We start from the raw sequence: 22,089 nt of genomic DNA, 5'->3' as shown, positions 1-22,089 counted from the left end.
ACAGACAGACAGACCACCAAACAGATCCAGCATCCAAGACACAGACAGACAGACCACCAAACAGACCCAGCATCCAAGACACAGACAGACAGACCGCCAAACAGACCCAGTATCAAGAGACAGACCATCAAGTCAACCCAGCATCTAAGACACAGACAGACAGACCACCAAGCTGACCCAGCATCCAAGACACAGACTTCCAAGAAGATCCAGCGTCCAAGACACAGACAGCAAAACAGACCTCGTATTCACAGGACAGACAGGCTGTCTGGCATCCAGGGGACAGAGACTGGAGCTCCTGGCCTCTAAGTTCAAACAGACAGGCTGACCCAGGATCACAGGGTCAGACCAACAGGACATAGTATCTGAGAGACTATGTGACCCACAGTCCAAGGGACAGGATTCCAGGATTCTGGAACTGAGCCAGGGACTGAGCCAGGATCCCAGGGTGAGACTGACTGACTGACAGATTCCCGACAGAAATACAGGAATGATAAATAGGCTGGCCCTGCACTCAAGGGACAGACACAGTAGCCTGATCTGAGCCACAGACAGAGACAATGACTCAGGATCTGAGGTCAAAGTGATGGGTCCAGGCTTGGACCCAGGTTTGAGTGTCTGAATGTACTGAGGCGCAGGCCAGGAACTCTAACCTAGAATCAGAGACTTGGGGTGACTCAGGAGCAAAGAACTGGAGAGAGATGGGGTGACACAGATGCTGCCAGAAGCTTGCTGGCTTCTCAAGAACATGGGATCCCTTTGCCCTTTTCCCTTCCTGCCCATTAGAGAGCAGCCCCCAAACTCTGGGGGACTAGGGGACAGTGGAAAGTTCCTGTGGGGAGGGTTGGATGGGCCTGGAGAGAAGAGAATGAGCCCCTATTCATTTCTCAACCCTGCTACCTGTTCAAGGAGGCAGTGGGGTTCAGAAGAGACAGGTTTTTGGGTCCTCTACCTCTGCTCTCCTCGACAGGCGTAGCTTTTTTTGCTCCCACTCCCACCCCCAGCAATTTACACTCATCTGCTCTGCCCGTTTCTTCCTGGACAAGCTGCTGCTCTGAGCACAAGACTGGGGATCAGTAAATTAGATCCCAAACAGACTGAGGGCCTCTGTTTCCTCATCTATAAAATGGGGACAGCAGAAGTTGCCTGTTAGGTTAACAGCACTGACTGCGGTGTCTGACCCACTCCAGGCCTCATGCAGTTCAAGTCTGAGAGCTGTTAGAGAAAGCGAGGCCTAACTGGGCTAGAGGGGCATCAGGGAGGGCTCCCTGCTGGAAGAAGGACAAGAATGAGTCAGCAAGGGCAGAAGGAGCCTGTGGGGTGTCCTAGCTCTTTGCAAAATCAAGCAGAGAAACCCCAGAGCCCTGTAAGGTCAGGAGGGAGATACACACATATACTCACATTTATTCATTCAGCAAATAGTCAATGCCCCCTCTATAATGCATCAGTGCCTATTCTACAGGCACTGATGCTGGGGACACGGGGTGACCAAGACAGACAAGGTCCCTGTCCTCATGGATTCACAGTGGGAGAATGGAAAATAATAAATAAATGGTGATTTCATAGAGTAGGTTAAGAAGCAGATAAGATGGGGGGTGTGGTAGATAGCGTGAGTTGGCAAGGGTGGCCGGGGAGGCCTCTCTGAGAAGGTGTGAGCTGACGAGGAGCCAGCCACTGGAGGATCTGGGAAAGGGGTGTTCCAGGGAGAGCAAGAGCAGATGTCCTGAGCCAGGGACAAGTCTGGCTGGGTTTTAGGAACCCCCAGCGCATCTGGAGTGTCAGGAACAAGTGGGACAGTGGTTTGAGATGAGGTGAGAGAAACAGGCAGGGCCAGATGGTTTAGGGCCTGCACGCCAAGGGGAGAAGCGTGGGTTTTATTCCAAGTGTGATGGGAGGCCCTTGGAAGGCTTTGCGAAGGGGAATGACATGATCTGACAGGTTTTAAAAATACCCCGCTGGTTGCCATGTGGAGAATGGACTGTAGGGAGGCAGGAGTGGATGCGGGCAGCCCACACAGAAGGCTGACGTGGTCACCCAGGCAAGATGACTGTGGCCTGCACAGGTGGTAGCAGAGGAGACATGGACAGACTGGGGACTTCATTGTTATTTTTTAGAGACAGGGTCTCACTCTGTCATCCAGCCTGGAGTGCAGTGGTGCAGTCATGGCTGACTGCAGCCTCGAACTCCTGGAATCAAGTGATCCTCCTGCCTCAGCTTCCTGAGTAGCTAGGACTACAGGCACGCACCACCAAACTTGGCCAATTTTTAATTTTTTTGTAGAGATGGGGTTTTCTCTATGATGCCAAGGCTCGTCTTGAACCCCTGGGCTCAAGTGATCCTCCTGCCTTGGCCTCCCAAAATGTTTGGGATTCCAGGCATGGGCCACCTCACCTGCCCTGGGGATACATTTTGGAGAAGATCTGATGTACACCACCCCCTATCCCCCAATCTGGATTTCATTCCCTGAGAGGGGGTGTTCTTCTCTTGGGTGAAGATCGGCTTCTTTCAACTTCATTTCAAATAGAGTGGGATGTGAGATAGGGTGGACTTCCTGGAGGAGGTTTCAAGAGAGGTTGCTTGGTAGTGAGGAGGAGCCAGAGGACTCTACCCAGTGTATGCTACCCTCTCTGTGAACACCCTTTAGAGCTTATAAACTATTTTTAAATTCATTGCCTCTGTGTGTGTGTGTGTGTGTGTGTGTGTGTGTGTGTGTGTGTGTACAGGGATTCACTATGTTGCCCAGGCTGGTCTCAAACTCCTGGATTCAAGAGATCCACCCACCTAGGCCTCTCAAACTGCTGAGATTACAGGTGTGAGCCACCGCACCCTGCCCCATCACTCATTTAATGCTCACAACAAGGAGGAAAACAAGGCTCAAAGAAGCGGAGAGACTGCCCAAGGTCACACAGCACGTCAGGGACAGGGCTGGGAATCAAAGGCACACGCCAGCCATTGCTACCTTTCCTCCCTCATCCTTACCTCAGTGGCTCTGTCATAGGCAGAATGGCAAGTGCCAGCCCCATTTTAGAGAAGGGGAAACTGAGGGCCAGGGAAATGAGGTTGCATGTCCTGGGCAGGACTGTTTTAAGACCTTTGTGGGCCCCTCATCTATGAAGCATATTAAAATGCAGCTACATCAAACATCTCATGTAAATTATATATGACCAGATAAAAGCCAAATTGTAGTTGACTGGCTGACATCATGTTCTGTTTTGCAGACATTTAATTAAACATTTATTAATTTTGATTCTGTAGTTTTTCCCTGTGTTTTAGAGCCAATTTCTTTTTTCAGGCTTCAAACATTTTCCTAGGCCCATGAAAATCTCACAGGCCCTTGGCAGTGAGCTTTTCAAGCTGGCTGGAAAGAACGGCCACAGTTTTGGTCCTGTTGCCAAAAGGGGCAGAGTGAGGCAGGACCCAGGCCTTTTATCCCCAGATGACAGCGTGCTCTTTCCACAGTCCCCGCTGACCCCACATTCCTGGGACTCAGAGGCCTCCTCTCTTCTCTTCCCCCATCCCTGCTCCTGCCCACAGTGGCCCTGGGCTATGTGAGCCCTTTGTCTGTGGTTAGCTGGGAGCTGGCAGAGGAGGGGCAGGAGTGGGCAGGGAGGTGGGTAGGCCACCCATCAGGTGGTGATGGATGCTGGCTGGGGGCCAGGGCCTCTCTCATGCTGACCCGGGCCCGGAAACAGATGGTCTTCCAGCCTGAGAGAAACTTCCAGGGTGTCACCCTCCCCCAACTCCCCAGGCCCCTTCACATTGGACCAGCTGGTCTCTCCTTCCTAGTCAAAGCCAGAGCCCCAGGAAGGGGAAGGGAATGTGATGGCAGGGGGGATGGCAGCTAGGAAAGACAGCCTGTGTTCTAGGCCCTCAGAAGTTCTAGGGGTCATCTTGGTTTTTCCCCCAGCCCCCACCTCTGGCCACCTCCAGATCTCTCTCTGCCCCTCCTCTCTCCCCTGCCTTAGCTTAGCCCTGTAATCCTGGCTTTCCTCCAAGCCAGCCTCCACAGCAAGCTCTCTAAGCCACTGAGCCAAACACATCACCCCTGATTCTGGGATGGCATTCAGATACAGAATAAAATCGGAACTTTTCAGTCCAGAATTTGATGCCCTTCACAATTCTAGTCTTCTTATGCCCCTGCCCATTAAACCACCCCTCCCCCCGGCTCCCGTCCAGGCCCACCAAACCTCTGGCCATTCCCTTAAAAGGCCAAATTCTTTCAGGCCTCTAAGCCTTTGCTTCAGCTGATTCTTCCACCTGGAATGCCTTTCCATCTCTGTGTGCCTTCAAATGCCAATCCATGCTTTAAAACTGAGATCAAATGTTTCTTCGCTCCAAGGCATGTTGTAGCATTATTTCACCTCCTATCTTGTCTGTCTTCCATGGGACTGGGAGATACATACGGGCACACAGCCTGGCACAGAGCAGGTGGTCAAAATCCACCTGCTACATGAATGAATCATTCTGGCTGCAGGGATCCATATGTGTGGGGTAAGCAGGAGTCCAGAAAATGGAAGATACGGGGAGACAAATTTCTGCTCATCAGAAGAAACACAAGCCAGCCCTGGAGCTGCTCAGAAGCTGAGGTCCCTGTCCTGGGAAGTGTATGAGCCATGGGTATAGATGCACCAGTCTGGAAATGGCTGAAGGAATTCCAGCATGGCATAGGACAGTTGGAGAGAGGGGACTTTGCATTTCCTGAGTCAGCTCCTGAGGGAGCAGCCCCCTTCCCATCCTGGCTGCCAGTCCTGTCATTTGTTATGTTGACGGTGTGTTTACACCATAGACACGCCAGGATGACCCAGGGATGGGGAAGAGGGTCCTAAACAGGATGTTTCTGGCCACATTTTGCAGAGGTAGTTCCAGAATATTCACTCTGAAAAAATCTTCAGAGTTATCAAATCCATCCCTCTCATTGGCAGAGGCAGAAACTGAGGCCCAGAGAGGGCCACACAGCTGGTAAGACCAGTATACTCATTTGAGGAAACTGGGTATCAGCTGGCCCCACATCCAGGGAGCACTGTGATTTCCTCCCTTGGGCTGTGAATAGAGTGAGTCCCATGGCTCCCAAACAACATCCTGGAAGTACCAGCACTTCACCCTGGGAATAGACCCCAAATCCCTGGCTCCCCAGTTTCAGATCCAGGAAGTGGGGTCACAGATTCTATGTAAAGGTTTCCCCCTACACACACCCCACCCCCATTTCCTGGGAAGGCCACTTTTGGAGGAGCCCTCTGGTTTGCAGCAAAGGGTGTGTTTGGCCTGGCATGGTGACTCACGCCTGTAATCTCAGCACTTTGGGAGGCCAAGGCGGGCGGATCATGAGGTCCGGAGTTCGAGACCAGCTTGGCCAGTATGGTGAAACCACATCTCTACTAAAAATTCAAAAATTAGCTGGGCATGGTGGTGCACACCTGTAGTCCCAGCTACTTGGGAAGCTGAGGCAGGAGAATTGCTTGAACCTGGGAGGCAGAGGCAGAGATCCCTGGGATCTCAGAGTGAGCCAAGACCGCGCCACTGTACTCCAGCCTGGGTGACACAGCAAGACTCCATCTCAAAAAAAAAAAAAAAAAAAAAAGGGCGTGCCTGCTCCTGTGAATCAGAGAGTTTGGGGATCTGAGGAGGGCACTAGGAAGGTGGCAGGGTCTGTGGCTGCATGAATGGAGCTTCTGGGCAAGGAAACAGGGCAGAAGGATAAATCAGACCCAGAGATCTGTGTGGATAGGTCCCCTCTCACCCTACACGGGCACTGAACTTTATAGCGTGCAGTTTCTTTTCATTCATTTGATCCTCATCGCCACTTTGGGAGGTAATATTAACTAGGGCTCAGAGAGGGTCTTGCTCAAGATAATACAGTAAATTAGAAGCCAAGTCAGGGATTGATCTCAGGACTTCAGAGTCCCTTCTATACCCTCTATAGGGTTACTAGTTCAACAAGCCTGCAGTCATGCACACTTTCATTCATTCAGCCCACATGGATTAAGCACCTACTGTGTGCTCAGAACTGAGGATCCAGCAGTTAGCAAGCCAACCTAGTCATTCTCCAGGTACTCACAGCATGGGGGAGAGGCGCACATAACCGGGCAGTTACAACCCACTGTGACAAGTGCTGGCTAGATTAGATGGAAGCCTGGAAGAGGCCCCTACCCAAGGTGGAAGGTGGTCAGTGCAAGCTTTATGGACAAAATTGTATTTAAAAGCTGAGCCTTGGAAGAAAAGCAAGAGTCCTGGTTTGGGGCCGGGATGGGGTTAGGGGACAGGTCAGGGTGTTTCAGGGAGAGAAAACAATAGGTACAAAACCTCAGCGAGGAGGGAGAACACTGTGAGCTCTGGCATCAGTGACCAGTGCAGTGGCCATGAAGAGACATGTTGTTTGTTGGGGAAAGTGGCATGAGAGGAAGCCGCAGTTTCAAATGCCAAGGAAAAGCGTCTGTGAGCACCTTCCCTACACCATGGGGCGAGAGCTGGGCACCAAGAGGTGAGGTTGGGGAACAGGCCAGGGAGCCGCCGGTGGCAACAGAACTGGAGCTGGCAACAGGCAGTAGGGACTGTTCCCGAAAGGAACCTATGTGAGCAAAACTTTTTATGGTTTGCAGTCAGAGGCAGTGTTGCCTAATGGTTAGAGTGCTGGCCCTGAAGCCAGAATGACTGGGTTTGAATCCGGTTCTACTGCTTCCTAGCTGTGTGACCTTGGATAAATGACATCTCTCTCTGGGTCTCAGTTTGCTCATCTACAAAATGGGGATTGTGCGTCGTGTGTGGTGGCTCATGCCTATAATCCCACCACCCTGGGAGGCCGAGGCAGGATGATCGCTTGAGGCGAGGCCAGGAGTTCCAGACCAGCGTGGGCAATATAGCCAGAAAATAATTTAAAAATTAGCTTGGTGTAGTGGTACATGCCTATACAGCTACTCAGGAGGCTGAGTCGGGAAGATGCCTTGAGCCCAGGAGTTTGAAGTTGCAATGAGCTAAGATCACACTACTGCCTTCCAGCCTGGGTGACTGGAATTTAGAATGACCCCATTTCTAAAATAAAACAAAATAAAGGACGGGTAACACGGCTATTGTAAGCTCAGTGCACTTTAAGGTGTCAGTAACCCTGCAAAGAAAGCACGCTCCAACCCGTTATAGGAACAATGGTGATGCTGCTGCTGCGTTAAAGGCTTGACTTAGTGCCAGTCCTCTCTCTCTAAGCTAATGAGTCCTCCATTCAGTGCTCCTCAACGGCAGCCCCATAAAGGGATCCTTTCGAAATGCCCATTTCACAGCTGAGGAAACAGGCTCAGCGGAGGGAGTGACTTGCCCCCCTGCGCCTGCGGGCGGCTCGGGCGGGTGGGACGGAGCGAGCGGAACCAGCGCGCGGGAGCCTGAGCACCGCGTCCTTCCCGCAGGTACCTGCGCGCCCTGTACCTGGGGCTGCAGAGCCGCTGGCGCGGGGAGCAGCTGCGGCGCCACTTCTACTGGCGGATGCTGTTCGAGAGCGCCGACGTGAGCATGCTGCGCCTGCTGGAGACCTTCCTGCGCAGCGCGCCGCAGCTCGTGCTGCAGCTCAGCCTGCTCGTGCAACGCGGGGGCGCGCCCGACCTGCTGCCGGGTGAGCCCGCCCCTTCACCCTCCGCGCCTGGGACCGCCCCACCGGGCCTTTCTTCCTGCTTCAGGCTCCCTGGGGATGTTCTGTGCGCTTCCCCACCCAGCTCAGGGCTCAGTCAGGATTTAGGGAGGCCCGCCCCTTCTACCCTCACCACCCTCCAGGCCTCTGGAGACCCCTGCATCCCCTTCGATGGCCCACTTACCCTCGGAGTGAGGAGGGACACGGCCCCTCCACTCCCTCGCCACCCATCGGCCCCCCTGGGTGCTCCCGCCCTTGTCCCTTTCTCGTTGCCAGAGCTAACCAAACCCCATTTCCCATCCAAACACCTCAGACCCTCTGGGGAATCCTCTGCCCCCTTCATTCCCCAAAGTGATCCCAGCCTGCATCAACTGGAGGACCCCGCCTGCCTCACAGACCTGACCTTCACCATCAGTTTCCAGAGAGTCGACCTCTTCACTGGGGGGCCCCAGAGGGCCCTCCCAGGCCTACTCCTGGCACCCATCCCCTCCTCCTCCCTACAGGTCCTGTTAATTTCCCACCCTGCCCCTTCCATGACAGACCAGGCCAAGCCCCTCAATGTCAGAGAAAAACCACATCCCTCTGTCTCCCTGAAGCACCCTATGTTCTTCCCACCCAGTCCCTGCCCAACCCATCCTCAGTGTCCCAAAAGACTATCACCACCCCTCAGGGCTCTGGGTATCCCTTGCCCAGATACTGGGTCCCAATCATAGCGCTTCTCCCCTTGGGTCTCTGCAACCCCGCCCCTCAGCTCTGCTCAGCTCTAGGTATTCCTCTACATGCCCGGCCTCCTCCTGATGGCCCATGACGTCTAATGGCCCCTCCTGGCTGCTCCACACCCTAAGCATGACCTCCTCTTCACCCCCCCCTTCCACTCCCAGAATCCTGGACCCTCATTTTCCACCATCCCACCAAGCCCCTGAACCCTGACAGCCCCACACCAGAATCCTAGATGGAGACCAATCCCCCATCTTCGCCCCCTTTATGCTCCCACCCTGAAGTACCCAGTCCTGTGCACCCTCACCACACCTCATCATTGCTCTTGAAGCTCCCCACCTCCCAGACCTTCCCCACTCTCCTGCTGATCCACAGACCCTTCCCTGACCCAGACCCCTCCCCCCCTCCCCAGACCCCTCCCTCCCTCCCTAGACCCCCAACCCGAGCCCGCCCCTAACCCAGCCCACACCACCCCTGCCCTGTCTCCACAGCCCTGTCCACCTCCGCCTCCCTCGTGTCTCTGGCCTGGACGCTGGCCTCCTACCAGAAGGTGCTGCGGGACTCGCGGGATGACAAGCGGCCGCTGTCCTACAAGGGCGCCGTGGCCCAGGTGCTGTGGCACCTGTTCACCATTGCTGCCCGCAGCCTGGCCTTCGCGCTCTTCGCCAGCGTCTACAAGCTCTACTTTGGCATCTTCATCGTGGCCCACTGGTGCGTCATGACCTTCTGGGTCATCCAAGGGGAGACAGACTTCTGCATGTCCAAGTGGGAGGAGATCATCTACAACATGGTGGTGGGTATCATCTACATCTTCTGCTGGTTCAACGTCAAGGAGGGCCGCAGCCGCCGCCGCATGACCCTCTACCACTGCATCGTCCTGCTGGAGAACGCCGTGCTCACCGGCTTCTGGTACTCCAGCCGCAACTTCTCCACCGACTTCCACTCGCTCATCATGGTCTGCGTGGTGGCTTCCAGCTTTGCCCTGGGCATATTCTTCATGTGTGTCTACTACTGTCTCCTGCACCCCAACGGGCCCATGCTGGGTCCCCAGACGCCTGGCTGCATCTTCCGTGAGGCCTCCGAGCCCTGTGGCCCACCTGCTGACGCCATCACGAGTCCCCCCAGGTCCCTGCCGAGGACGACAGGTGCCGAGCGGGATGGGGCCTCCGGGGGGGAGCGTGCGGGGACCCCCACACCACCTGTCTTCCAGGTTCGGCCTGGCTTGCCTCCCACACCAGTGGCCCGCACCTTGCGGACAGAGACGCCTGTCATCCGGATTGACTTGCCTCGCAAGAAGTACCCGGCGTGGGATGCTCATTTTATTGACCGCAGGCTCCGGAAGACCATCCTGGCACTGGAGTACTCCTCGCCTACCACACCCCGGTTGCAGTATCGGAGTGTGGGGACCTCCCAGGAGCTTCTGGAGTATGAGACCACAGTGTAGGCCACAGTGTCCCTGCACAAAAGGGACAGGCTTGGCTGATCCCACATCAGCCAGTGTTGAGCCCAGAATTTCAGGGCCACCAGGCTAAGGGGGAGTGGATCGATTGGTCCAAGGGTAGAATGACCCCACTCTTGGGTTCTTTCAGGGGAAGGGGCAGCCTTGCGGAGGCCCCAGTCCTGGGCCCCATTTTCAGCCTTGTGGCCCATTCCCTAGATTCCCCTGACCCGGGGCCCGGGGAATCATCTGGTGCTACATTTCTCGAGCTGCCCTGCTTTTGTGGGGCCTCCACACCTCTCCCCTGCCTGGTGTTGCCCATGTGTCACCCCTGCTGGACCTGCCAGACAAAGGGCACTGTCTGGGGTCCATGACCCAGACCCTGTGCTCCTCAGGGGTTGTGAGGAGTGGGCTGCCTCTGTCGTGGGAGGACACCTCGGAGAAGGATGGAGGAGGCCGTGGAAGGGATGGGGTGAGGTTGGAGCATCGTGTGGACAGGGATGGCATGGGTCCTGGAGGGTCTGAGGCCTGGAGCCAGGGCAAGAGGGAGCTGAAGGAGGGAACTGGGGTGGGGCAGGGTGTTGGGGTGGGGGGCTGGCAGTGCTAGAGATGGATAGGAGAAAGAACTGTGGGGGTCTATGCTGGCAGAAGCATGGAGGGGTAGAAGGCTTGGGGGAGGGGAACCTGCAATCCAGAACATAGCAAATAAGAATGAACTCCTCAGGACATGTCTCTTGTTGTGGGCTCTGTGAAGGATGAGGTTCCACACACCTTGGGTGAAACGTTTCAAGGAGCCATTCTTTGTTCTAGATGAGCACCTGGAATATGGCTTCTAGATGCAGGTCTTCAACACAGCAGATAAGATGCCTGGGAAGATCCCTGGGCTCAAGTGCAGGTGAGGTTTTAGCACATTTATCAGAGGAACTGATCCAGAAGCACGCTTAGTTCTAGATTGAGTTCTAGAGTGCTAGTCTAATCAAATGTCCCAGGGAGCTGCTCTGATCTGTGTATTCTGCTGTAAGGAGGGAGGACACTGGAGCCCTGCTGCTCTGCTGTGGGGGATTCTAGCACCTGCCATGGTGGTGGGGGAGAAGGGTTCTAGAACCCAGTGTGAATGGAATTTTCTAGGAATGGGTGCTCTGATTCTGGACTTCTGAGGCTCATGGGAGCTCTAGGCGCCTTTACCTTGGTCCACAGCTATCTTTCTAAAAGGAAATTGTCCTCAGAACCCCTGAGACATTTCAGCTGCCAACTGGTTCCCAGCTGGAAAAAAATAGCTCTGGGACGTGACATGAATCCTGGCTCTCAGCCACCCCGCAAATGGGGCTCCCTGGGGCGGCATCTGGGAAACTGACTTGTTTTGCCTTAGATCTGATGACTGACTCCCCAGGACCTGTGGTCTATTCCCATGGCCTGAATATCTTCAACATCCTGGGTGCCCAGGGGACTCACCCAGGGCCCCTCCTCCCACCTAGGACAGCCAGTCCTGGATTGAGGGGGCGTATGGGAGGGAGGAAGTAGGCAGTTTCATGGGGTGAGGGGACAGAGCCTCTAGCAGAGCTGGGAACCCCATCTCTCACACACACACACACACACACACACACACACTCCCCACAGCAACTAAGGTGCATTCAGTGGGAGAGGATGGCAGGGGATGTTAAGGACAGCTGCAAACCTGATCCTGGAGTGAGGTGGACCATGAGAATCCTAACTATGCAAATTAGAGGGGTGCTTAGCCCTCCCTGGTTCAGCCTCTCTTGGGTTACAAATGGGAAACTGAGGCCCACAGTGTCAGCCAATCTCTCAAGGCCCCAGACTCTGGGCTGCCCCATCCAAAGGTGATGGGCAACGATGAATTACTGGGGATGCAGGGTGACCCCAAAGGCAGAGAGGACCAGATTGCCCGCATATACACAAGCACAGCAACTGTGATACAAGTCGCCCTCCTGCCAGCACACAGGCAGAGATGGTGTGTGCATCAGTCCTGCCAACATAGCAAGAATGCTTTTCCTTCTTTCTGCTGCTAAGCGCCCTCAGGAACCAGGCCTCAAGGGTGATGGGTGGTGGGAGAAGCCCAAGGCTGACCCAGGCACGGTCCCCTGTATTCATCCATCCTGCTTGTCCTCTGCCCAAATCCATCTTTGGAGGCTGAATTCACACACAAAGCCTTTGTGAGATGGGAGCTTTGAGGATGCAGACCCACACTTAGAAACAGACTGTTTCTCCAGGGCCAACTTTGTGCCGGGAATTTTTACCCCATGTGGTTTCACTTACACTCTCTGCTGCTTACAACATCCCTACAAGAGAGGTATTATCAACCCATCTTACAGATGAGGAAACTGAGGCCCAGAGAGGTGGCATGAGGGTCACTCTTGGCAAGTTATTCTCCTCCCCAGTGTCCTAGAATGGCCCATCTGGCTGCTGCATTCTAGAGGAAATTCTAGAGGACCTAGCTGGGGTCCTTTACTACTCCAGGAGGCTCCCAAGGGGCAGGGATGTGCTGGCAGGGCTTGGTATGGTCTGGGGCTCGCAGGGGAGCCGCAGCCACATTTTTGGATTTCACTCCACCCCCACTCCCCACCTCTTCTCAATCCCACACACTCTTCCCTCGGGGCCTCTGTGTGCAGGGACATCTGGGCACAGAAATGGCAAAGGGATCAGGGAGAGGGCAGCAGGCACCTTCTCCTGCTTCTCACCCTCAGAAGAGTCTCAGCACTTTAGTGACTGAGTCCCCACCCAGGAGCTCAGGACCAGGCCTGAGGCCTCCTGGTCCACTGGGATAGAGGAGCCAGATGAGGGAGGGTCCATCCCCTTAGAGCTGTTGTTTTGTTTTTCTTTCTGTGACACAATCTACCTCAGCCAGTCTCTCCCCTGGCAGAACTGACCCCCTGGTCCTCTGCCTCCTGTTCCCTGTCCCCCAGCCCAGTCTGGATGCTCAGTCCTTCCCAGAATCCCTAAAGGGTCCTTGCAGCCCAGAGGGTCCCTGAGGGTCCCTTAGGGTCCCTTAAACCACCTGCCCTCCACATCTGTTAGACAGGAGAAAGTGAGACCCAGAGAGGACCAAGGACTCAACAAAGGTCACACAGGATGTCAGTGGCAGTTAGGATTTCCCGGGGGACGAGAGATACTTGGGTGCATCTTAATTTTGCCAGGAATAGAAGAGAACAGGATGCTCTGGGTACCAAATATGGCAGGCCCTGCCCTCAGTACCTCTAATCCCAGGAGACCAGTGTCCCCATTTCCAGGGCAGACTTCTATCTCCCTGTTTTCTTAGAACTGGCCCCCAGACTATTGTGTTCCCCAAACCTCTGCAGGCCCAACACCCCATCACGGCTCCTCCTGGCACTGATGTACCATGTGCCTTGTAACTGTCACCCCAGCTGAACAGCGCAGACCTCCCCACCCCCCCACAGAGGGCTCCCTAACAAGGGGGCCTTGCGTGATACCCTCCTTTCATTTGCCCATTCTTGTGTCTCCCCAAATCTGCCTTACCCCCAGCCAGCTCCCTGCTACACCTGTGTCCCACAGAGGCATGTCACCCATGAGAGCTGGGGAAGGCAGAGGGCAGGGAAGGCGAAGCCTGGGGAAAGTCCAGGTCTCTGGGAAAGGCTGAGGGGTCTGGGAAGATCCAGGGAAGGTCTCGCTTGCAGCCAACACCCTCCTAAGTACTCGAATTCTGCAGGCTCTTTCCTTGGAATTCATCTGGGCCTGGAGTCCACAGAAGCTTCAAACAGTGGGAAGAAGGTTTTCTGGGACAAGGGGTACATGGGATGCAAACTCAAATGCCTCGAGATAATGAAAATAAGAGTAATGGAAACAATAGGGAATGGTGGGGACTCTGGCAAACAGGAGAGTAAGTATCTCCCCTGCCTGTAGGCACTAACATTTACATTTTTGGGAAACTGCCGCCCACTCATATTGCTGGCCCACGTGCCACCAGTTTGAGACTTATGGTTCAAAATGTTGAGAAGGTTCTGGAGCATCCTGCAGAGTCTGGAAACCCCTCAGGGGAAGTCAGGGACAGAGGTCGTGGCTCCCTCTGAGACTTTGCTACTCCACCCCTAAATCCTTACCTCCTGGCTATCTGAGAACTCAGCCCACTACCCTCTCAGCTAAAAAGGGAAGTCTGGGGGTCCACAGGGTCCCTGGTTTGGGAATCATCATCTGATAAGGGCTACAGGCCCCTCCAGTGCCTCAGGGGGTTAGGGGCTGCTGGAATCTTCTCCAGCTTGGGGGCCCCTGGTTAGGAGGAACCTACCTTGGGCTGCAAGGGAGTCCAGGCGCAGGATGTGGCCTGAAAGCCAGGACCCAACTGCCCCATTCTGTGCTGGCCCCTGCCGCCTTTGACTCCTGCCTCCCTCCCAGTTCAAGCTGTGTTGGGGCCTGCAGTAGAGGTTGGTGAGTGAAGCTGTCAGTTTCTGTATTCAAGTGCTTTGTGATGTCACAGTGGAAGGGACAGAGTGGGTGCCAAGCACCAAGGGACAGAAGGCACCAAGTGGGTGCCATGGGTAGTAGTCGGGTAGAGGTTCGAGTCCCCCTTCCCAACCACAGAGGCTTCTGAGACCCTGGGGCTGGGGAGGAAAGGGGCTGCAATGTGCCATTCTGGTTGGGGAGAGGCTAGGACATTTCTGGGTCCTTGGCTGCTGCCGGTAGAGGCATGGGGAGGAAGAACTCTGCAGCGGGAGATGTGGGAGTAGAAAAGAAAAGCCCTGTCCAGGCCTGGCCTGGTTTCTGGAGACAGAAAACTCTCCAGGGGACAGAGAGGTTACCCCCTGTGCTTGGCTTCTGCCACCCTTCCCTTCTCTGGAGGAGGAGGCCACCCTCTCCTCAGCAACCCTAGCCTTTATTCTATGCATAGCCACGGCAAGAGCACTCCCGGGCCAGGCCGAAGGGGTGGGGTCCCAGGGGCATTTGCAATAATCTCAGAATGGGGGGTACCCTGGGACAAAGAGGGGGTACAGAAGGCGCCAGAGGGGAAAGGTGGTTCCTCCATCTCTGTCTCACCCAAATCCCCCCAGACCGAATCTGACCCTTTTCTGCCTGGTCTCCATTGGGCTAAACCACTGAACTTGGAGGGGCCTCATATAAACATAGCCCCCAGTCCCACTGGCTTTCCGAAGCTGTCATGAAATAGCTGGAACGGATCTGAACTGTTCCCAGAGCTCCCTCATTATTTTCTTCCCTGAGGATCCTGTAATTTGGGAGATTTTTCTCCCAAACCAGCCTCATTTCTTGAAGAAGAATTCATTTTCCCATATTAAATTAACTCAAGCTGAGCTTCTGATTGCAGATAAATGCCTCCAAGGCCTCAAGTCAGCTTCTAGAGCTTGAAGGTGGGGGAATATTTGTATTCTATTGGGTTGCTTAATACAAAATTCTCAAAAGCACTCTTGGGCACCCATTTCTGCCTTCACAGGCCCTCAGAGTCTGCACCCCATGTTAGGACTCAATGGTTTAGACATCCAGCATCCTATTTTACTGAAGGGGCAGGCCCAGAGACGGGAGGTGGCCAGCCCAAGGTCACACAGCGAGCTGGTGGCAAGGTGAGACCGGAATCCAGTTCCTTTGAGGGTCCCACCAGAATACCAGAATACCCCCAGCCCTGGTCCTCCCCTCCATGTCCCTGGAACTCCAGGAATCACTAGCCATGCCTGAGGGGCTAATCTCCCTCTGTCAGCACAATTCTGAGTGATTCTTCCCCTCCCTGTCCTCTCTTCCTCCCTAATGGGCCCTCACCCCTGTCCACTTCTGTTTCCTATTTCTGGTCCCACCTCCTGGTATTTACTACATCTGTGCCATCCCCCATCCCCCAGACCCCACTTGCCCTCCATGCTTCCCCCAGGAGGGGGAGGGGCCCTCCAAGCTGGGGCCCCTTTATTGAGACTCTTTTGTACACCACAAACTTTTTGTATATTTTTAATTTTGCTGCGACATGAGATATTAAAAGTCATTTCAGTACGTGCTGCTTGTGTCCCATTGTTTTGGCTGTTCTGGGCCAGGGGAAGGAGAAGAGGAAGGAGGGATGGGTAGGGTACCACCTGCCACAATCTCCGTGGCTTAAGAGAGAAAGGCCTTTGGCTGGGAGAGGGTGGGACATTATACAATGCTTCCTGTTTAATGGACAGCATCTCAATCAATCAACCAGAAAGAATCCTAAGGCCAAATGCTCTACATATTATCTCCAAACTCATTTTACAGATAAGGAAAAAAAAAAAAAAAAAGACAAAGGTTGGAGATACTTGTTAGAGATCACAGAATGAGTCTATGACAAAATCAGGACCTCAACTGAAGTTCCTAACTCCACTACAACAAATACTTACTGAGAACCTACTCTGTGACAGACAGTTCTAGGCACAGTGAACAAGAAAGATATAAAACAGGCAAGGTCCCTGCCCTCAAGGAGCTTACATCCTATCCTAGCAGGTATTGCCTCTAAAATGGCCTCTCTCTCCAGGGCTTCCATCCTAATCCAGTGGTTCTCAAACTTCAAAGTGCATCAGAGTCACTTGGGGAAGACAGGGTATGTTTCCAACACATATTTCTGTCTCCATAACCAGGGAGTACATTTCCCATGCCTGGAAATCTGCATTTTTAAAGTTCTTCAGGCATGCTTAAAGAACATGCTTGGAAATCCTGCATTCTGGTGCAAGCAGGTCTGAGGACCTGACCTTGAGGACCTTTTTCTTTTTTTTTTTTCAGAGACAGAGTCTCACTCTGTCACCCAGGCCGGAGTGCAGTGATGCAATCATAGCTCACTGCAGCCTTGAACTCCCAGGCCCAAGCAATCCTTTCGCCTCAGCCTCCAGAGTAGCTGGGACTGCAGGCACACACCACCATGCCCAGCTAATTTTAAAAACATGGTTATAGAAATGAGGGTCTCCCTATGTTGCCCAGGCTGGTCTCGAACTCATAGCCTCAAGCAATCTTCCAGCCTCAGCCTCCCAAAGTGGTGGGATTACAGACATGAGCCACTGTACCCAGCCAAGGACCACTACTTTAATGTACCCTCCACAAATCTGATCATGGCATTTCCTTGCTTTAGAACATCCCGTGGCTCCCCAGTGCCTTCATGATAAAGGTCAAACTCTACTACCAGACTCTGGCTTTTTAGAAACTGGGCCTGCAACACCTGGAGTCTCATCTCTGACGTAGCCTACCTGGCCCCCGTAGCCTCTCCAAACCACCCATCTTCCTGTTTCCATGAGACTCTCCTGATTGCCATCAACAGGCTTTCTCACCATGCTTTCATGCAGGTGAAACCCCGGTTTCCCAAGGGTCCCCCTCCAAAGTGCCCAGGGAATTTAACCCTGACCTGGCCCCAGGAGGCAAATCATGGTTGACCAAAGACAGTGGTTCCCAAACTGTGGTCTCCAGGCTAGTAGCACCAAGGAACTCATTATAAATACAGATTCTCAGGCCTCAGACTTACTAAATCAGCCACCGTGTGGACGGGGCATAGTAATTTGTTTGGCAGGCCATCTGGGTGATTCTGATGTATGCCCATGTTTGAGGACCATTGGTCTAAGATAATTCCCCTTAAAAGGAATTGATGGGGACGGGGGCATGTGGCCCAATTCTGGTAAGGTAGGGACTGCTAAGTGTCCCCCAGTATCCATGATCCTCCTTTTCTATAAAGAGTTTTTAACTAGGCACATAGCCACTCAGAATAAAAGACTACATTTCCCAGCCTCCTTTGCAGCTAGGCTCAGCTTTGAACCAAGTTCTGGCCAAGAAGAAATTTGTACTACTTACATCACTTTAAAGAGACAGATCATGTTCTCGGCTTTGTTGACCCTGTTGGCTGGACGGCAGCTGGGTGGAGAGAGCCATCTTGCAGTTGATAGCAGAACCAGTGCTTGGTGGAGCAATAGAATAGGAGACATCAAGGTCCGGGACCCAGGGAGTTGCCATACCTGCCCTTGACTGTTATGAGAAGAGAAAAGCTCTCCTGTTGAGGTCACTGTTATTCGGTCTTTGACACAGCCAAATGCATGGTGAATGCATCTGGCCCCTAGTTTCTTAAGGGAAGTCTTCTGAAGATTTCTGGGAAAGATGTTTCTCCACAAAAAAAGACACACAAGAAGGGGAAACACTTGGTCTTATCCTGGGATGGCATCAAGTGCCACTCCCAAGGCCGCTGCAGCCATCTTGCCAGCTGTGTGAGTCTGCTCCGGCTGCCATAACAAAATACCACAGACCGGCTGGCTTAAACAAAAGAAATCTATTTCCTGACCGTTCTAGAGGCTGGAAGTCCAAGATCAAGCCATTGGCAGAGTTGATTTTGTTATACGAAAACGGTCCTGATCCAGACCCCAAGAGGGTTCTTGTATCTCACACAAGAAAAACTTCAGGGTGAGTCCATACAGTAAAGTGAAAGCAAGTTTATTAAGAAAGTAGAGGAATAAAAGAATGACTACATACAGAGCAGCCCCGAGGGCTGCTGGTTGCCCATTTTTATGGTTATTTCTTGATGATATGCTAAACAAGGGAGGATTATTCATGCCTCCCCTTTTTAGACCATATAGGATAGCTTCCTGATGTGGCCATGGCATTTGTAAACTGTCATGGCACTGGTGGGAGCATAGCAGTGAGGACAACAGAGGTCAGTCTCATGGCCATCTTGGTTTTGGTGGGATTTAGCTGGCTACTTTACTGCAACTGTTTTATCAGCAAGGTCTTTATGACCTGTACCTTGTACTGACCTCCTGTCTCATCCTGTGACTTAGAATGTCTTAACTGTCTGGAAACGTAGCCCAGTAGGTCTCAGCCTGATTCTACCGAGCTTGTATTCAAGATGGAGTTGCTCTAGTTCAGATGCCTCTGACAGTTTCTCCTGAGGGCTCTCTCCATGTCTTGCAGACAGCCGTCCTCCCACCGTGTCCTCACATGGCCTTTCCCTATGCACAAGTGACCCTGCTGTTCTGTGTGTCCAAATTTCCTCTTCTTATAAGGACACCAGGGGGATTGGATTAAGGCGCATCCTAACTACCTTGTTTTAACTTCATCACTTCTTTAAAGACCCTGTCTTCAAGGCTGGGTGTGGTGGCTCATGCCTGTAATCCCAGCACTTTGGGAGACCAAGGTGGGCGGATCATAAGGTCAGGAGATCGACACCATCCTGGCTAACACAGTGAAACACTGTCTCTACTAAAAATTTAGCCAGGTGTGGTGGCATGTGCCTGTAGTCCCAGCTACTTGGGAGGCTGAGGCAGGATAATCGCTCGAACCCGGGAGATGGAGGTTGTAGTGAGCCGAGATTACATCACTGTACTCCAGCCTGGGTGACAGAGCAAGACTCTGTCTCAAAAAAACTCCATCCTATCTTCAAATACTGTTACATTCTGAGATACTCGGGGTTAGGGCTTCAACAAATAAATTGGAGGGACACAATAACACCAGCAAAGTAGAAAATATAAAGGAATTTGATGCCAGTGCTGGGCTGCTCAAATAACCTGAAAACATTCATTATTGGACTTGTTTTAAGAGAGAATAAATTTTCCTTCTTGTCTAAGCTTTACCTTGGCAGGGTTGTCTGTTTCTTGCAGCCAGAATGCTGGCACTATGTTTGCTCAAGCTGTTCCCTCTGCCCAGGGTAACCTTCCTTCCATTCACCCTTCAAGGTTTGGCTTGAATGCCACCGGCTCAGGGAATGGCTCCTGATTCTGCCTTCCCCAAACAAGTTGCTGGCCTGTTATCAGAGTTCTTGGCTTCTGTGTCTTTGTCTCTAACCAGATCACGGTCAGCGTGTGCACTGACCACCTGCTGCTACTTTCCCCACTCCTGCCTGTGGCAGGCATTGATAATCAATCCCTTCTTCCCGCTGGGAGTAGATCCGGTTTTTGCAGCCCTCCAGGCAGCCCCTGCCAATCGACTGGAGGTGGCTCCAAAGAGCTGAATCCTATCTGCCACAATCATTAAGTCTTTGAGAGCAGGGGCTTCGTTTTGCTCATCTCTTCTTTGATTCACAAGCTAATTTTAATAATATATTATCATTGTGCATTTCTGTTCCCATTCAATCCCTGCAGCAGCCTTCCAAGGCAGGTACCGCCATTATCCTGCTTTTGACACATGAGGGCTCTGAGGCTGTAAGAGATGAGGTCATGTGTTCAAGGTCATAGACGTCTCAACCTACGTCCACCATCTCCAACCACTTCTGCTGACCTTTACTAAGCACTTCGTCTGTTATGGCTCTGCAGGGAGCACTGCAGGGAATACAGAGACTGTTTTCTAATTTTAGTGGCATCCAAAACACTTATTGTCCTATTTGAGATTCCCAGCAGTTCAGTGATGTTTGGAGCTAGTCCAGGAATAACATAAGCTCCCATTTTATAGACAAGGAAGTTGAGGCCCAGAGAGAGGTAAAGGCTTGCAAAAGCCAGTCATGGAGATCCCAGAGCAAGAGACTTCACCTTTCATGCCCTGCTCCTGCTCCAAGGGTGGGAATTCTGGGCTGGCTCAAGGGGTTAACTTGGAGCTTTCATGTCCAGAGCAGAGTCAGGAATTGGCTAGCACGCCCTGGCCTCTTCCTGTTCGCCTGGCAGGCTGAGTGGAGATCTCACTTCCTGCTGCTGGGAGGTAACCGGCAGGATGCAGGAGAGGGAGCGGCTGTGAGAGTCAGCTCTAAGCAGCCTGGGCTATTTCCCCTCCAAGGGAGGGGGAGGAAGTGGAAGGGCTAGTGGCTAGGAGTCTCCTATAGCTTTCACACGGAGAGGCAGTGAGGAGCTCTGACCCTCACACCAGGCTTTCAGAAAAAGCCTTTCAGTAGAATCTAATGCACTGGTACCTGTACTTTACAGTTTCCAACTGCTCTCCCTTCCATGGCCTGTGACTTTCTGGCCACAGCTCTGACGAGCAGAGCAGGGCTTTGGGGAATTATTGTTCCCATTGGAAAGACAAGATCGCTGAGGCCAAGAGAATTTACAATAAGCAACCTGGACCAGGACATATACAGCAAATCAGTTCCAGAGCTTAGGTCTCCAGAACCCAGGTGTCATGGCAAGGTATGGATGGGCCACCTAGAACTTTTCCATCTGTCCTAGATGGGGCATGCAGAATGCATAGGTGGGGCCTACAGAATGCATTGGTCCTAGAGGTAAGGAACGCTAGGCTCAGCTCCAGGCCAGCCAGAAATTCCAGGTCCTCCTCTTGAACCAGACTCTACACTTCAGCGTCACTTTTAAAAATCTGTATAATAGCTGGGTGTGGTGGCTCACACCTGTAATTCCAGTACTTTGGGGGGCCAAGGAAGGCAGATCATCTGAGGTCAGGAGTTCGAGACCAGCCTGACCAACATGGTGAAACCCCATCTCTACTAAAAATTAGCTGGGCATGGTGGTGCATGCCTGTAATCCCAACTACTTGGGAGGCTGATGCAGGAGAATCACTTGAACCTGGGAGGTGGAGGTTGCAGTGAGCTGAGATGTTGCCATTGCACTCCAGCCTGGGCAACAAGAGTGAAAATCCATCTCAAAGAAAAAAAAATCTGGGCCGGGCGCGGTGGCTCACGTCTACAATCCCAGGACTTTGGGAGGCCGAGGCGAGTGGATCACAAGCTCAAGAGATCGAGACCATTCTGGTCAACATGGTGAAACCCCGTCTCTGCTAAAAATCCATAAATTAGCTGGGCATGGTGGTGCGTGCCGGTAGTCCCAGCTACACAGGAAGCTGAGGCAGGAGATTTGCTTGAACCCAGGAGGTGGAGGTTGCGGTGAGCCGAGATTGCACTATTGCACTCCAGCCTGGGTAACAAGAGCAAAACTCTGTCTCAAAAAAAAAAAAAAAATCTGTATAATGGGTACAATCATGGTACTCAACACTTCAAGGAGTGAGTTAAAATATGTAAAGTGTTCAGCACAGAGCCACAAAGGGACCTTGCTTCCCTAATACACTCCCAAGAGAGTAAAACAGCTCAAGTCCCTGTGAAAGTGGTCAGAATAAAAATGGAATCACTAATGTTAGGAAAATCTTGACAAATAGAGCTGGGGAAGGCCATAGAGGGGTTTCATGCTTGTATAACAAATAAGACTGATAACAAAACAGGTAACAGAGACTGATAACAAAAAAGACTACAAAAATCACAACCTTGCACAAAGGCCATCGAAACCTTGCACAAAAAATACTTCTGCAAGGACATCTGCCCAGCAACTGCTGTCCAACTTTAGACTGACATCACTCTTGCTATTGATCTTTGTAGCCAAGGATAATTATTTCAAAAACAATAACGTAATCCTTATTTTTTTTGCTTTAAAAATCTTTGTCTTCCTTCACCTCCCTGAGAATGCACATCGTTTACTATAGCATGGGTAATTCTCACTGCAATGTTCCT

At 52.6% G+C, this 22,089-nt stretch overlaps 1 protein-coding gene across 1 annotated transcript in view; it reads left to right on the top strand.

Moving 5' to 3' along the window:
- The window catches only part of XKR7 (XK related 7), a 29,525-nt gene extending 18,769 nt beyond the window's left edge, over window positions 1-10,756 (top strand). The window contains exons 2-3 of the mRNA XM_017514692.1: window positions 7,392-7,594; window positions 8,818-10,756. Coding sequence (XP_017370181.1) covers window positions 7,392-7,594; window positions 8,818-9,770 — 1,156 coding nt within the window. The 3' untranslated portion in view covers window positions 9,771-10,756. The remainder of the gene's footprint in view (window positions 1-7,391; window positions 7,595-8,817) is intronic.
- The last annotated feature ends 11,333 nt before the right edge of the window (window positions 10,757-22,089 follow it).

The sequence above is a fragment of the Cebus imitator genome, unplaced genomic scaffold (assembly GCF_001604975.1).
Source record: "Cebus imitator isolate Cc_AM_T3 unplaced genomic scaffold, Cebus_imitator-1.0 Scaffold18, whole genome shotgun sequence".
NCBI classification, from domain to species: Eukaryota; Metazoa; Chordata; class Mammalia; order Primates; family Cebidae; genus Cebus; species Cebus imitator.
The sequence above is the reverse complement of the archived record's forward strand: the minus strand, read 5'-3'. Positions and strand labels throughout refer to the sequence as shown.